The sequence below is a fragment of the Stegodyphus dumicola genome, chromosome 12 (genome assembly GCF_044657685.1).
Source record: "Stegodyphus dumicola isolate Sdum_Otavi_A_Nest chromosome 12, ASM4465768v1".
Classification (NCBI taxonomy): domain Eukaryota; kingdom Metazoa; phylum Arthropoda; class Arachnida; order Araneae; family Eresidae; genus Stegodyphus; species Stegodyphus dumicola.
The window spans coordinates 5,027,423-5,043,536 of NC_140779.1; the positions used below are offsets into that span (position 1 = coordinate 5,027,423).

General features: G+C 35.4%; 1 protein-coding gene across 4 annotated transcripts in view; it reads right to left on the reverse strand.

Moving 5' to 3' along the window:
* LOC118195450 (hemicentin-1-like) overlaps positions 1–15,703 on the reverse strand; it is a 331,768-nt gene extending 316,065 nt beyond the window's left edge. For 2 of the 4 annotated variants that reach the window (XM_085827451.1, XM_085827448.1), the window contains exon 1: positions 15,291–15,703. In XM_085827451.1, coding sequence (XP_085683577.1) covers positions 15,291–15,582 — 292 coding nt within the window. In that variant the 5' untranslated portion in view covers positions 15,583–15,703. The remainder of the gene's footprint in view (positions 1–15,290) is intronic. The other 2 variants (XM_085827449.1, XM_085827447.1) reach the window with 1 other exon arrangement.
* Between the last annotated feature and the right edge of the window lie 411 nt (positions 15,704–16,114).

A 16,114-nucleotide genomic window follows, 5' to 3' on the forward strand; every position in this document is an offset into this window, starting at 1 on the left:
CATGCGATTTCTATGATCGTGCAAATGTTCCTTTGCATTCTTTCTGCTTCAAAATTGATAAGCATGTCTAAGAAATGTAATAAAATATTTGCTTACTAATTAATATTCAGTTGAAGACAATCCTGCGCAGCTGACCACAATGAAATTTGTGGATTTCTTTTCCTGTTGCTGTTAGAAAATGAGATACGTCACGACTCATAATGTTCTTCTTTAGGAACTTGGGTTAGGACCCAATCAATGACACCAAAACCTTTATTCGTGACCACTAGAAATGTCTCAATTTCGGTATCAGCCTTATTTCAAAAGGTACCTCACTTTTATAAAAAAAAAAAAAAAAAAAAAAAAAAAAAAAAATTCCTATTACTTAATGCAAAATGATTTTAATATGCATCTCAGAAACATAAATTTTATCCATATCTCAGCGAACCGTAATTTATTTTAAATGTGTTGTGACACACATTTTTGAAAGATTAATATTTCTAAACTGTTTATATTAACTTTTTTATTTCCCGTCTATTTAGACTGGTTTCAATAGATACTATCATTAACGCAGATTATAACTTCAAGAGCCGCCCGGGCGGTATGGTGGTTACGGCAGCCTACTGTAAACATCCCCGTTTTTAAGTTCATAATTAATTAGAACAGTAACGGTGCCGAAGAACGCGGGTTAGAATCACGGAGAAGGCGCAGATTTTTGTAAATGTGTAGTGTCTTTGCGATATGGGGGCACTTTAAATATATGGCGAGTCGGAAGTCGTCTCGAGAGGTTGGTGGTAAGAGAAGATGGGTGGGAGATCCACGGACCTATTCCCTGCCCTCCTCCGGGGTGCTCCATCGAAATTGGTGACGGAACTGAACGAAGTCGTATTGTTCCGTACCACGAATTAGTTTCGTGGGCTTGTTTTGATGCTACTGTCAAACAAGCGAAATAAGTCAAAACAACATAACTTCAAGATAAGTATGCTGCAATCTTCTAATGAGATATGCTCATGGAGTAGTCTGAATTGTGCCGCTGCCTACCTACTCTCTTTCTGCGATTATGATCCATGCTTTAATTGCACATTCTTCATGATTTATTTACTATGACTTCAATTAACATTTTAGTTCAAAATATTTATTATTAAGTTTATTTTTACTTTCAGTTTAATCTAATTAATCGTTCGGATAAACATCCCCGTTTTCAAGGTCATAATTAATTAGAACAATAACATTATCGTGGCATACATTTTCGTAAATTTTATGGGATTTTTTTAGATTTCGCGAGTATTGCCCTTTGCGATTTGAATCTTATTTCATTCATGAAGTACATATTTAAATAAAAATATAAAAAAGTAAATAGGAGGAAACATGTGAATTCACAGTTTTCAGAGATCGTTTTATTTATTAATTTATATCAGAATAAATTATGTGAAGAGAGACAGAGAGTAAGAAAAGATCTCTGCGCCCCAGAAAAAGGAAGGACATAAAATAAACATATATTTATTTTTTTCGAAAGTTATTCGAAATATATTGAAAGTATGCGGCAATGGATTTTCTTGAAAATACTTAGACACTAAAAATAGTCGAATATCTGGAAAGAACTTCCTGTTTCGGCGAGAAATCTGCTGCTCGTGCCCGTATTTCCTTCCTGCAAAATAATCAGCTGATAGCTGTAATTTTATATCATATTGCGAAATTATATATTTATCCAGGAAATATAAAAAAGTATACAGTGTGCGTACACGCTATAAGTACTACCGTTCAGTATTATTTTCTACATTCTATTCTATGAAGAAACAATAAAACAGAAGAAAAATACTTTTAGATGGGTTTTAAATTTAAAGGAAATTTAAAACCCATCTAATAACCAATCATTAATAATGGAAATTTAAAGGAAAATAATTAAAGCTTTCAGATTTTATATTATGCCCAAAAGGGCTTTTTGTAACGTTTTAAAGGGCTTATAAGGTATTTCTCTCACTTTTCTAGCGAGCCTTCGTGGTGTAGTGGTTCTGCACACTGGGCCGGTATTCCAGAGGTCTGTGGTTCGATTCCCGGCGAAGGCGGTTGCATATTTTTCATCTTTCCTGCTTCCAATTAACCTAATGACTCTACAGGCTTAGTAAAAATATATACAGCTAAATTTATTTATTTATTTATACTTTGCTTATATAAGAGACAGAAAGTTTATGTCCTGGGGGTTAGCTAGCGGAACATCGGTTACAGCGAAACTGTTTCGGCTAGGTAATCTTCAATTGTAGCAAAAGGAAAAGTTCGTTTCTCGTAAAATGTCTCCCAGCCTCACGCTATGTTAAGATGTAATAATCCCATTATGTTCGCTATAGTCACTGAGCAACACGTAAGAGAAGTGGCAAAACCTTATAAATATATGGAATCACCGCTCAGACGGTACAAACAGATAGGAGAGCCGACTGCGATACCGAAGGGCCCGGGTTCGAATCCCGGAGAAGGCATGGATAAAAATTGTCTGTCCCCTCATAGCAGTTTACGGTGGACGCCTATCAGGTGCCTCCGTACTAAAATGACCACCACTTCTGGCCTTAGCAATGGCAAAACAGCCTAAAAATGGCTAATGACCGTCATCATATCTTGGTGTGATCCTCAGTAAAACTCTTTCATGATCCCCACACATTACATCTATTATGAGGAAGTTTCGAATACGTAAACATACACTATTTCCCTTAATGCCTCGAAACAGTATTCTTTCTATAGATTAGTTATAGAACAGTATTCTTTCTATAGAATAGTTATAAAACAGTATTCTTTCTATAGAAAGTTACTCATTTACAAATCTCTGCTACGTCCCGTTCGCATATTTCACAAGTGCACAACGGGGCCTACCAGCGGCCGAGCGGTAAAGTCGCTGAACACTGGTAGTTCGGTCCAAGGTTCGAATCCCGCGAACGGGCTGTCTGCATGGGCGTTTTCGTGGTTTTCCCCATGTGTAACGTGTATACGAGCCAGCTTCCCTTAGAAAGTCCTCCACGAAGGCATCCCTCCCCTTAGGCAGATAGCCCTCGATGCTTTGCCATAATCACACACACACACAAGTGCACATCAGCGTAGCCACTGAGGGAGGAGTTTCGAAAATGGACTAATGAGCTTCTATTGATCTTGTGATGCTAAATCATCGTGCATGCCAGCGTATGTTGTTTACGTTTTAATTTGCATTTGTTTCGCAGTTATATATGTATGGCTTAAATTATAGAAAATCTCGTAGTGCTTTTGTTTTATGAGATTAATTAATTGCTGACTTTTCACTTTCGTGATTTTTATCACGCATTGATATTTGGCATATGCTATGATATATTGATGTTCATGGCATATTATAGCTCTTTACATCGAGAAAATGACTAAAGCTACAGTTAGTCCCGAATATTATGCATTTACTAACACCTGTGGATTAAAAGGGAATTCAAGTGTAAAGTTTTTTTTATTACTGAGCTGAGAAGGACTGGAAGTGTTACAATGAATCTAGTGTTTTCTTATTTCAGTACTCACATTCTTTTGATTTTGAAAGTGTAAGATTCAGAATACATATTGTGTATGATCTAATTATATCCATTGTTAGCATCAAAAGTTATATGTGAATAAATTGAATATATTCGTTGTGAATAAGATAAATTCATTCTGTTTAATAATTATTTCTTGTGTAGACAGGACATTTTAAGAGCAGTTATTAAATGTGAAATTTAATACACTAAATGCATACAAATGCAGATTGGTAAAGTTCACTTGAATAAAATTCTGCATTGGCTATTATTATACAACATCTTTCATCTTTTTCATCTAGCAATAAAAATTGCTGACTTCTATTTGTAAGGATCTTAAGTTTTACTAACGTTTATTTTATTTTAAATCTTTACTATCACTTCTTATTTTCTACTTCCGGCCAGAATTAAAAGCTTTAACTTATTTATGCAAATTTGTCTGGCGAACGCCAAATACTTAAGTTGTGGCTTTTTGCCAAGCGAGAGAGAGGAAGGAGTTAGTAGAAGCAGGCCGCTTGCCTTAGCAGTTTTACTCGGTTGCTGGTTGCCTTCCAGGCCAGAGGTTTAATCCTCTTAATAATTTTAAACGTATTGTAGTGTTAACAGTTCTCTGTACTACATACGGCTTCCTGTTAATATACGGCCAATCTTCCACGTAGGCCCTTGTTTATTATTCCAAAGTTAAGTTAGAGTTTAGTTAATATTTTTATATTCTTACGTTCAGGCCACAAGTGGTTGGTCTCTGTATTCCGAAGTACGGAAATTATTGTAAAGAGTGAAAAATAAAGGGTTTCGTATACCCTTCCTGTGTATCTTGTCTACTTCCCACATTTATTGAACGTAGCTTTAGTAAGCTCTCTGTTCCGAGTCAGGTTCTTGAATGTTCCCAAAGCAAGTAAGGCGGAACACTGAACCTGATATATTTACATATATGATTGGTGTAAATATTTTTCTCATATGCGTAGTTTTATGCAAAAATAGCATTTGGGCCCAGATGTTTATCACAAACTTCTTTCTTCATCTTATTTACCATTTACTAAGTAATATTTCACATGGATATTTTTGCGAAGTATCCAAACTGAGCTGAACATGTGTCTGTATTTATTTCAAATTTTTTCAACTAGGTAATGAAATCCTTACAATTGGTTATATTTGATCTAACTTCGCAATGAAAATTTTCAGAAGAAATCGACGATGCTTTAATTATTTTCTGAAGAAAATTGCGTGGCAAAATATTTTCAACCATCTTGCCTAAATCTTAAAGCGCGCGACGTGACATGTGACATGACAGAAATATTACTGGATGCTCATTGATCCATCCTAGAAGCCACTCCCTCGGTGGCTACACAGATGTGCACTTGTGAAATATGCGTCCCGTTCTATGTTACACTCATTTACAAGTCTCTGCTACGTCCCGTTCTATGTTATTCATGCCTAGTATGGACTTAATCAAATAAATCATTAAGAAAAGAAATTGCAAACGTCTAAAAACGGGGTTTTGAGACAAATTACTAATGCACTATGGTACGTTAGGAATCACAGTTTACATACTGAAATAAGAATTGTTTCGATAAGAGAAAAGTCTATAATGACCTGAAATCTGTTAATAACTCTTCTAATAACATTAATTAGATAATATAAATTTATGACTATGATATTTATGGCCGATGCAATTAGCAAACGGCCTATGGGCCATCCATCATCAATAATGTTGTTGACAATTTTATAGAGTGCCATGCATTTTCTATTTGTAAAGCTTGCTTTTGTGTTCTTTACGTTATATGTCATAATTTAATATGTACATATACTTGAATTTTTGCACGCTTGGTCTCCCATTTAATTTATACTTGTTTAGACATTTATATATTTTATTGGTACTTACGTATTAACGCCACCGCAGCAGAAGTAAAAAACATTTATTTAATTTCATCTTTTTTAAAATTAAAATGTGAAGTTTTGATAACCTTTTGCACATTAAAAGACAGAATTAATTTCGCTGTAAAATAAAAGACCATTAAAAAAGTCTTACTAATTACTATGTACTAATTATAAAAAGGAAGACTTCCAAATGAAATTTAATTCAGTTTAGGAGCAGTAAGTACATAATTTAATTTAATAGCCATTGGCATTGTATATTATTATTTTAAGTAATGTTCAATTCAAGATTAAAATAATAAAAATCAATGAAAAATGAAATAATAAAGAGATTTATGCATCAGATTTTGGATTATTTCAAAAGGCCGTCGAATTCTGCGAGATGCTGCCGTTCTATGCGAAACAGTTATTAATTTTTCAAGACATATAACAGGGTACACGTTAAAGCAAACCGGTTGTTTTCAAAGTTATATACGTACATTCTTAACAGTACTATTAAAGTTACGTCATTATCACAAATAACAATTGTTATTTCTATATATTATGCAATTATTATAATTAATAAACGATATGACTTATTTATCGCGGCTTCAAAACTCTTTTTAAATAGAATGGAACTCTGCAAGTTAAGAAAACAGGCTTAAGATTACAATACATAGGTATTGTAAAAAAAATTGGTGCAAATTTTTGCAACAAATTGTCTCCCCCCTCCGGAAATGATTACGATTTTGAATTTTATTCGATATAACATCGGTCGTCCACATTTCTTTTGAGTCGTAGAGATTGTATTACGATATAACTAACAGCAACAAATATGTTAAAATGCTTATCAGCTCTTGGAAGTGCTCATACATTAGTATAAAACATGCATTAGTATAAAATAAGCATTATTTCCATATTTCTGTACATATTTATCATAGTATTATATTCTTATTTATAGTAAGAGCTGAAGATGTGAATTTTGAATGTTTAGAACGTAAAATGTTAGCGAATGATAGCGAAACTAAACACTTAGTGATCGCCTTAAAACACATCTGCTGGTTTCGGGTGAGCTATAGTGTTTCGGGTTTACTTGGATTTTGGCAAAGCACACGAGGCCTTTGCCTAAGGAAAGGGATGCTTTCGTTGAGGACTTCCTAAAGGAAACTGGTTGTTATTTACGTTAGTCATGGGGCAAACAACAAAAACGCCCAAGCAGCAGGCTATTTGTCTGAAATCGAACCAAGGCCAAATTAACTACCAAATCTTCAGCGACTTTACTCCTCGGTCACTGCGACCCTCGCAGAGTTATCGAATAACTGTTTTACACAAGTCTACTACTAGAATGTTTATCGTCGCAATGAGTAAGATGTAGTGTTGGTTTTTTACTTATTTCGTACCTCGCCTTGAGGCACTACACGAAAAGGGAGGGATGCTTCGTGGATGTCTTTTTAAGGGAAACTGGCTCGTATCCACGTTACACATGTGGAAAAACACGGGGACTCGAACCCCCGACCGAACTACCAGCGTTCAGCGGTTTTACCGCTTGGCCGCTGGTGGGCTAAGATGTAGTGTTAAGATATGAATTTCAGTGACCGTCACTTAGGAAAGTGAAAGCAGTAAGGATTAACTTTATTCCGTTATTTTAGTAAAATCCGATGATGGATTGGATTATTAAGTTATGGCAAAGCACACGAGGGCTATCTGCCTAATGGGAGAGATGCCTTCGTGGAGGACTTTCTATATAATATATCCGATGATGCTTTCCACTGTTAAATAGTCTATGTATATTGCATATCTGCCAGAAAATGAATCAGGCACTTAATTTAACTAATGATAGAATTGTACGTTTGTTTCCCTCCTTTCTGTAATTAATTTTTTAAAACACAATATGCAGTGATCCACATAAGTGAAAGCACATATATGTTCATTTTCTTAAAGAATGGAAGGAAAACTGTAAAATATTTTTATTAAAATTTGTATTATTCATATTCACAGGTTTGACTGTACATCGATTATTATTTCGTCAATTTCTGTCAGTGATTCTGATAATATACACTCATGTCCATAAATTAAGGATAATGCAAAATCAGGCAAAGCAAGAGTTAGAAGAAAAACAAATTTGACTTATTTGTAAAGCTTATTTTTTAAACAAAAGGTAAAGAGCAAAAAAAGATGCTATATGTTTGATATTATTAAAAAAATTAGCGATTTTTTCTCCCTGGAGCAAATTACAAAAAAAAAAAAAAACCTATTTACAAAAAACCAATATTACATGGTTGGTATGATTGTTAATAAATTGTGTGTCTCCCAGGCGATGCAATACAGTCCGTACAACGCCTAGGCATGCTGAGTATCAAATTATCGATCTGATCTTGGGGAATATTACACCACTCAAAAAGCAATGCTCTCCGAAGTTCCGGTAGACATGTAGGAGGAGGATGACGGGTTGCAACTCGTCGGCCAAGCATGTCCCACACGTGCTCTGCTGGATTCAAGTCCGGTTAGAAGGCTGGCCAGTCCATACAGGTGATATCTTCCGATTGAAGGCATTCGCTTACGATGTTTGCACGGTAAGGACGGGCGTTGTCATCCATAAACACAAATTGTGCGCCCATGGCGCCGCGAAACAAACGTACTTGTTGTTCCAGAATGACTTCCCGATAGATTTGGCTTGTCATGGTCCAATTTGAAGATGCAGGTCGATTCTGGAAACCAGAATAATTCCACTCCAAACGAGCACTCCTGCACCACCGTAGCGGTGTCGTTCAATGATGTTTTCTTGGTGGTAACGGGTACCTGGAACTCTCCATATGAAAGTCCGGCGAGAATCAGACTGCAAGCTAAACCTGGACTCGTCGGAAAACATCACACAAGCCCACTGTTGCAGTGCCTACAATGCATGCTCTCTACTCCAGGCTAACCGCACCCGACAGTGAGTTGCAGTAAGTGGAACGCATCTCACAGGTCTAGGAGCATATAGACCAATCTGCTCTAAGCGTCTGTACACGGTCTGCCTTGAAATTGTCGTACCAGTGGCTGAAGAGAGCTGACGAGACAGGTCTGAGGCTGTGCTCCGCCTGTTTCTTTTGGCAGTAACTGCCAAATACCGGTCCTCATTCGGCGTTGTAACTCTGGAGCGACCTGTGCTGTAACGTCTACTCACATTACCATCATCTTGGAATCGTTGCCAAAGCCTGGAGATGACACTCTGGGCAATTCCCAACTGATACTTCCAGTTGGGTACGCCCACATTCCAGACGCCGATAATTCTACCACGTAAAAAATCATTCAAATGCGTCTTTTGTGTCATAACTATTCGGTTATTGCACTGAAATGCTTATAAAGCGCCTGCGAACAATCTTACTTCTTTGCCTGTATTCCTTATGTATCACTCTCTTACACTCTAGTCATTGTGACGTACCATCGGTGTCATCTGGTTACTTCCTGGAATTTGCATATGATTCTTGAAGATGTGTGTAGTGATTTTACAGGTGATATATTTATTTTAGACTTCGATTTCCGCGTGACTCCGAATTATCCTTAATTTATGGACATGAGTGTAAATGGATGAACTTCAAAACTTCGAAGCGTAATTTCATTTGAAGCCGTGATTTTGAAGTGAACATCGATGACTTTAGTAAATCGCATTTGCTTTATCTGAAATACGGTTGATCTAGTGTTCCCGTTAGTAGCAAATATTGCTTCTGGCAAACGAAATGAGTGCTGGTTTCAAATGCAAAGTCATTCAGTTTGCGAAAGAAAATGGAATCTTGCTGCAGCAAGGATGTTTGGTTTTTGTTGAAAGCTCCATACATGAATGGAAGAAAAATGGTATCACAATAATTAATATGCCAAAATAATGAATGTGCATTGCAGAAAGAAGTAACGAAAGTAAAGAGTTTTTTTAATTGGCTTATCATAGAAGAAAGTGTTGTGAACTGGGTTCTAGAAAATCGCCATTAACAACATTTAAATACACGCAGAAATAAAATTTTTGTATGCTCATCTTTTGCTCATTTTTAAATCTATCATTTTTATATTCGGCGTATAACGATCTCATTTTTGTATAAAATTACGCGTATAAAAATTTTGTTGAAAATTACGATCTCATTTTTGTATAAAATTACGCGTATAAAAATTTTGTATAAAATTACGCGCTGAAAATTACGATCTCATTTTTGTATAAAATTACGCGTATAAAAATTTTGTATAAAATTACGCGCTGAAAATTACGATCTCATTTTTGTATAAAATTACGCGTATAAAAATTTTGTATAAAATTACGCGCTGAAAATTTCGATCTCATTTTTGTATAAAAATACTCCGGAATGTCCTTTATATTTCTCGGCTGTAGCCAGATTTTCCTTTCGGTGTTCTGAAAAAGTACCGGGACTCAAAGAACGATAAATTTGAAAACACAGACTCCTTCTGCATCGTAATTAATTTCGTCAAATTCAAAATACCATGGAACGAAACCTGATTAAGTATTTTGCGAATCGTCAGACCGTTTTAGCAAAGATTGTGATTAAGCGCATTAAAGCGATTTTTATGAAAAAGGGAGCATGTTTCAAGCTTTTGCGAAAGTAATGTAACTTGTGTTCATTGTTGAGCAAAACATTCGTCATTAATATGCTTTTCTAAATATAAAACATATCTAAGAATACAATTAATGAATCTGCCTAAAACACAGCTCTTAGAGACCAAAAATTTAAAAAGGAAGTTTATTTACAGTCATTAATTGTCGCATCAAAAATAACTTGGAGCATTATGGTTCGACGTATTAACAACAGCGGATCCCAAAGAAGTTATATTTCGAAATTTGTTTCGGATACAAAATAAATTAACATCAAGGGATGACTATGTGTTGCAAAATGCAATGATACAGACATTGCTTCTTCAGAAGTGCTGGAAAATAGAAGCATCATAGGATGCTAAACTATCTGAAAATAAAACTAAAAAATTTTATAACTCGAAAAATAAGTTACACGAATTAAAAGCAGTGAATATTTTCTCGTACGCTATCCGAATAAAAACTCGAATGACTCGAATTTAATTTTGGATGTTTTCTGCGACGCATCAAAGATGTCATATGAAACCCGCATTTTCCCTTGAGCAGAGGAATCGGACACAATAACCCTGTCAACTAGTTCAGGCGGGATCAGGAGTAGAACCTTTAAAAGGTCTATCTATATCCAGATTAGATTGTAGAGTCATTAGGTTAATTGGAAGCAGAACAGATGAAAAATATGCAACCGCCTTTGCCGAGAATCGAACCACGGACCTCTGAAATGCCGGGCCAGCGTGCTGAACCACTACACCACGAAGGCACGCTAGGGAAGTGGGAGAAATACCTTATATACTCCCCTTTTTAAAGGGCGACTAGGGTTTTAGGGGACTTAGTCGCCAAATCCTGGGTGCGGAGAATCATCATCCACAAGCCTTTTAGTTCGGGCGCCACTTTTAGAGTCATTAGGTATTTTTTGAAGCAGGCAAGATGAAAAATATGCGACCGCCTTCGCCGGGAATCGAACCACGGACCTCTGGAATACCGGCCCAGCGTGCTGAACCACTACACCACGAAGGCACGCTAGGGAAGTGGGATAAATACCTTATAAGATCTTTTGGCTTGTAATACTGGTGGAAGATTATCGAATTTGGTGAAGAAAGACTTAATATAAAGATATTTTATTCGTCAGATTCTGTGAACGTATATTGGACAAAGAAAGATTGCACTTGGGCTACATTTGTATTTAACGGAGTGTAAAAGAAAAAAGAATTTTATAGTCTGTTGATTCGTGAAGACGTGTTCCGAGAGTCCAAAACCCTACGGATCTCATCAAGAGGGTGTGGAACACAATCTTTTGGGAAATCGCAATGGTACTTGTATCCTGATTGGTTACTTAAACCAGAAGAAGAATAGTATTTTAAGAGTAAAGCCAAAATACTTTTCAAGTGCCATTTTAGGAGTAAAAACCAAAATGTTTAAGCTTGAAGATGACGTTAATTTTATACTTCGTATTGCTTTACCCTCAAATCATGTCGCTAAACAGCTTATAATGTGGAAACATGAACAGCTAGGACACTGTGGTGTACAGTCATTAATGGTTGAGACAGAGTTTCTGGATTTTGAAAAGTAGAATGACCATTTAAAATGCTATAAGGTGATACACTACTTGCAAAAAGATTCAATGGTAGAAGCAGTTTACCTGAAAACAGAGCGAGAAACGCATGTTTTTGAAATTATTGGAGAGGCTCTTGCTGATCCTCTTATACTGAAAAATGGGAGCAATGCCTGAATGCTGACCTGTGCTGTGTTTACAGCAGTACATTTGGAACTTTTGACATCTATAATCCACAAAAACCTTCTTACTTGGTCTGATACGATTCATATGTAGAAGAGGTCGTAGAAGAGGTATGTAGAAATGGCCTCTTGGAAGAGTTCTAGAAGTTTATCCTGGTTGACGTAGTTGTAAGAGGAGGCAAAATCAAAAGCAAGTCCGATACTTTAATTTGTCCCGTAAGAAACTTTGTTCGTTAGAACTGACAGATTCTTATCTGGTTATAGCAACTGTTCAAAAGACTAAAGCGTCTACTAGTACCAAAACTACATATAAGTGGACAATTAACAAGCAAACCCCGCAAATAATAACACTGAAAATTATGTTGAGTTCCGGTAACTTAACCAGTCTCAAGGTGGAGAATGTAAAGAACAGACTCAGTGACTTTCAGTGAAATATCCGTTATAAAATGAAAATATAAGTTAACTGTAACATGTAGCGGAACTTTTCACTGCAGATTACATTATATTTTTCTTATAGAAGCGTTTGGAAGTGACGATTTGCTTTGAAATTAATGTTCTTTTTTATCTGTTTTCAGTGTATTTTTATGCGTAAATATATCAATAAAGTCTCAAAATTCAATTTATTGAGACTTCCTTGTTGACTGTTACCAGGAATTTAAAAAATATATGGAGATAATTGACTCTTACTACTTTTAAATGTAAATTTCTTTAGGTTTAATTTTAATTTAACATATTCAGATCTGATCTACAGGTTGATACGAAGAAATAGTTGAAAGAGTAAAATGCAGACATGGCAGTTATTAAAGGCGGATTAACGCCATTAGTTCAACCTTAAGATGCATATATCAATAAAAACCTTTCAAGAAGAATTTAAAACGACAGCGGAACACGTGGATGCTAGATGGTTAAAAAATCTTAACATAAGAAGACCAATCAAACATCATGCTAGTCTAAAAATAGTGTGTGGGTGGATAATAAAAGTATGGAATGAAATTAACATAGTTCGATGATGCGTCTGAAGATATAATGGAAGAGTATTATGACGAACTTTTCATAAATGATGACTAAAATTTCATAATATGAGCCGATGATGAAAATTTTTTAATTAAAAAAATTTCGATCTATTTCACATGCATTTCAATTTAATTCTAAAATCACTCTTAAACTGTTTGAGCTGTCACAGATTTTTTTTTAAATAGGATATCTTATTTTATAATTCTTCGCTAGTATTATACTGCAAAAATTATCATAATTTCTGAGGACTACCAATGGATGAGTAAGATTATTGAATACTGGTAGTTTATCGCGGTGTCAATTCTTGACAATTGGACATCTGATTGTTGTTTCCTCACGTGCAGCGTGAATGCGGATTAGCTTTTCTTGGAAGCATAGCTCCTCCCTACCCCAGGGGCATTCCCACAAAACAGACAGCATTTTCTTAATCTAATTTAATTTAACAATTGAAGAACGAGTATTAACTAACTAGTTTCTTCCTACAAGTCAGACTTTTCAGTAGTGTTAACTGAATAAAGCTTCCCATTCCTCTAAGAAAGAAAAAAAAAAAAAGATTCAAAACCTTGTAAGATTCTCCACTGTGTCCTTCTATGTTACAGATGAAAGTGAAGAATCTTAAGAACTGATAAGCGAATAATCGCTTGAGTTCGTGTAACAGGAAACAACAAGATAGAAGGGTAAAATAACCCTTTATTATTCCAATCAAGATTTAACAGAAGTCCGTCTTGGAGTTGTACAATAAAGCCGACACTTGGGCTTGAACTTAACTAAGAATTAAACTAAACTAATCTTAACTAAAGAGATATAGCCAAGCTATCAAGATTCTAACAGAGTTGGCCCCTTAACGATAATTAACTGCGAAGCTATCAAGGGCCTAAAGTACGGCCGAGCGTAGTCGGACGCGTATAGCCAGAATATCTAGTATCTCTCTCACTAAGACTGATGAACTTCGCGGTTAAATACCGCTTTTCCTTATTAGCATTCAAACGTGATTCTAAAACTACGTTCTGGCCGGAAGTGGTAAGTTGAAATTAAGAATTGATATGAAAGGAAGTTTAACTCAAGATTCAACTGTTAATAAAATTAACATAATCCTTACAAGCTAAAAAAAAAAAAAAAATCTGAAAGGTTTCAGATTTTAAATTACGTCCAAAGGGGCGTTTTTTTAACGTTTTGTGCGTTACCTTTATTTATTAAATATCATGTTCTTTGGACTTAAACCATAAAATTCAGTTCAACAGTAATGTCGCAACATAATTTTAAAATAAGCATATCTTTAGAATTTCAGATACACAGTTCTGCGCGCTGGAGATAATTTTTTTTTTTTTTCCCTTCCCGTAGAGTCTCGCTTTTAAATCGTTAAGTTTTTTTAATCGAAAATTCGTTAAAGTTTTACAAAATATGAAATCGATAATAAAACAAATCCCAAATTTGGGCTTCCAGATGCCCATATTCGCAGTAGGATCACGTCGTTCAAAATTGGATGGATCTAGGTACCGTTGTTTTATCACAATGAAACATACATACATTTATGCAGATTCTTCATTATTTAATTTCTTCAAATATAATGCAGGGCGGCAACAATAATGTAGTATTTGGTTTAATATAAATATAATATTTGGTGATACAGCCTTTTAAAGTTTTCAACGGAAAATCGCAAAACGAAAACAATAACTCTTCAGGGACAAAGCCCCATTGGACTATATATATTTAAAAAAAAAAAAGAGAGAGAGAAAATCTGAAAGATTTCAGATTTTATATTACGCTCAAAAGGGCGTTTTTTTTTTTTTTTTTTTTTTTTTTTTTTTAACGTTTTCTGTGTTACTTTTATTGATTAAATATCATGTTCTTCGCACAACATATAACACTCAATTCAACAGCAGTATCACAAAATATTTAAAAGAGCATATCTCTTTAGAATTTTCCGATACACAGTATCGCGCGCTGGAGATTAAAATGTTTTTTTTTTTCCCCCTACAGTGTTGCCATTGAATGAACAAATTCGAAATTCAAAATTCCGGCTTCCGATTGCCCATGTTCGGTCAGAGGACTATGTTATTTAAAGTTTGATGATTCTAGGTACCGTTGTTTTTTTCACAATGCGAGAAACATTCATGCGTTCATGAAGATTCCTTAGTTTAGTTTCTTTAAATATAATACATGGCGCTAATACTTGGTGGCAACAGTCTGAAAAGTGAGCCAACGCAGAAAGTAAAACGACGCAAAATGCCGTTTTGAGACTAATGGCGCTTTGGGTCTAACGGCCCTTTGGGCTAAAAAACGAAGTCTTAAACAGGTTTAAACCTTTGCTACATGAACGTAGCAACTAACCGACAAATCAACTAACCATGAAATTCATATTCTATAGCAAGTGAACAATTTCAGGAGTACATTCGCCTAAAATAAAGGAAATATACGCAAGCAAATTTGTTCACACAGCCTAAGAATTTTTTTTTTTTTTTTTTCATTCTTTCTGAACACTAATTTAAACGTCACCTTTTCAAAACAAATTATGATTTATAAAAAATTGCGCATTATTATTATAAGGGAAGTAGATTTTATATTTGTATATTTATTTACACAGTGTATTCATAATAGTTTCTTTCCATTAAAGATTCTAAACTTACCTGGATCATGGAAAGGCACGAGAACATAATTATATATGGCTTTCTCTCTTCTCGCCAGAATAGTACTCAGTATTCTTGCTGCACCTTCAATAACTTGCACTAAGTCATCATACATAGATCCAGTTATGTCAAACACAAAAGCTAAGGTGGAAGCTCCTTCTGGAATCTCTTCTTCAAAAGATTCTCTTAATCCATAATAATTGTGAGAAAGCACTGTTTCACCAAATTTGAAAAACACTATAAAAAGGATAACAGACAAAATCGAAGACCAAAATTTTATCCTTAAAGCCATGATTTCTCTAGCCTAGAAAATTAACATAATCCAAAATTCCATTAACTCGAGGTATCCGAGGTGGTGATATTGTTATTCAACCCAACGACCTCAACAAGTTCACGGGCGGATAGCAGAGCACTCAATGGCCACAGAGAACATATTTCCATTCCCGAAACTACGAGAAGGTCAAAGTTCTCGTAATATGAACGAATGTGAGGTTAAAATGCTATCTTTCCCTTGCTCGTTTCCTCTCAGCGAAATGCTGGTATCGTGTTACTTGTTATCAGTGAAGGGACGGGTGTGTGGTGTGTTTATGGTCGGATGAAGGATAAATTAACGAGAACTGTCACTAAGAAAAGTGAAATATCCTTTCGTTTTACTTTTCCTTTTGACCCATCTGAACTCACATGATAAGCGGACGTCTGTTATAACTTTAAAGCAGTTCTTAAATTGCCCCGGAGCCCACCGGAGACCGGCTCCGGTGCTTCTCAATTTTTAAGATAAATTACAATTTTAGCCGGAGCGCACCGGAGCCCTAAATAAGATGAGC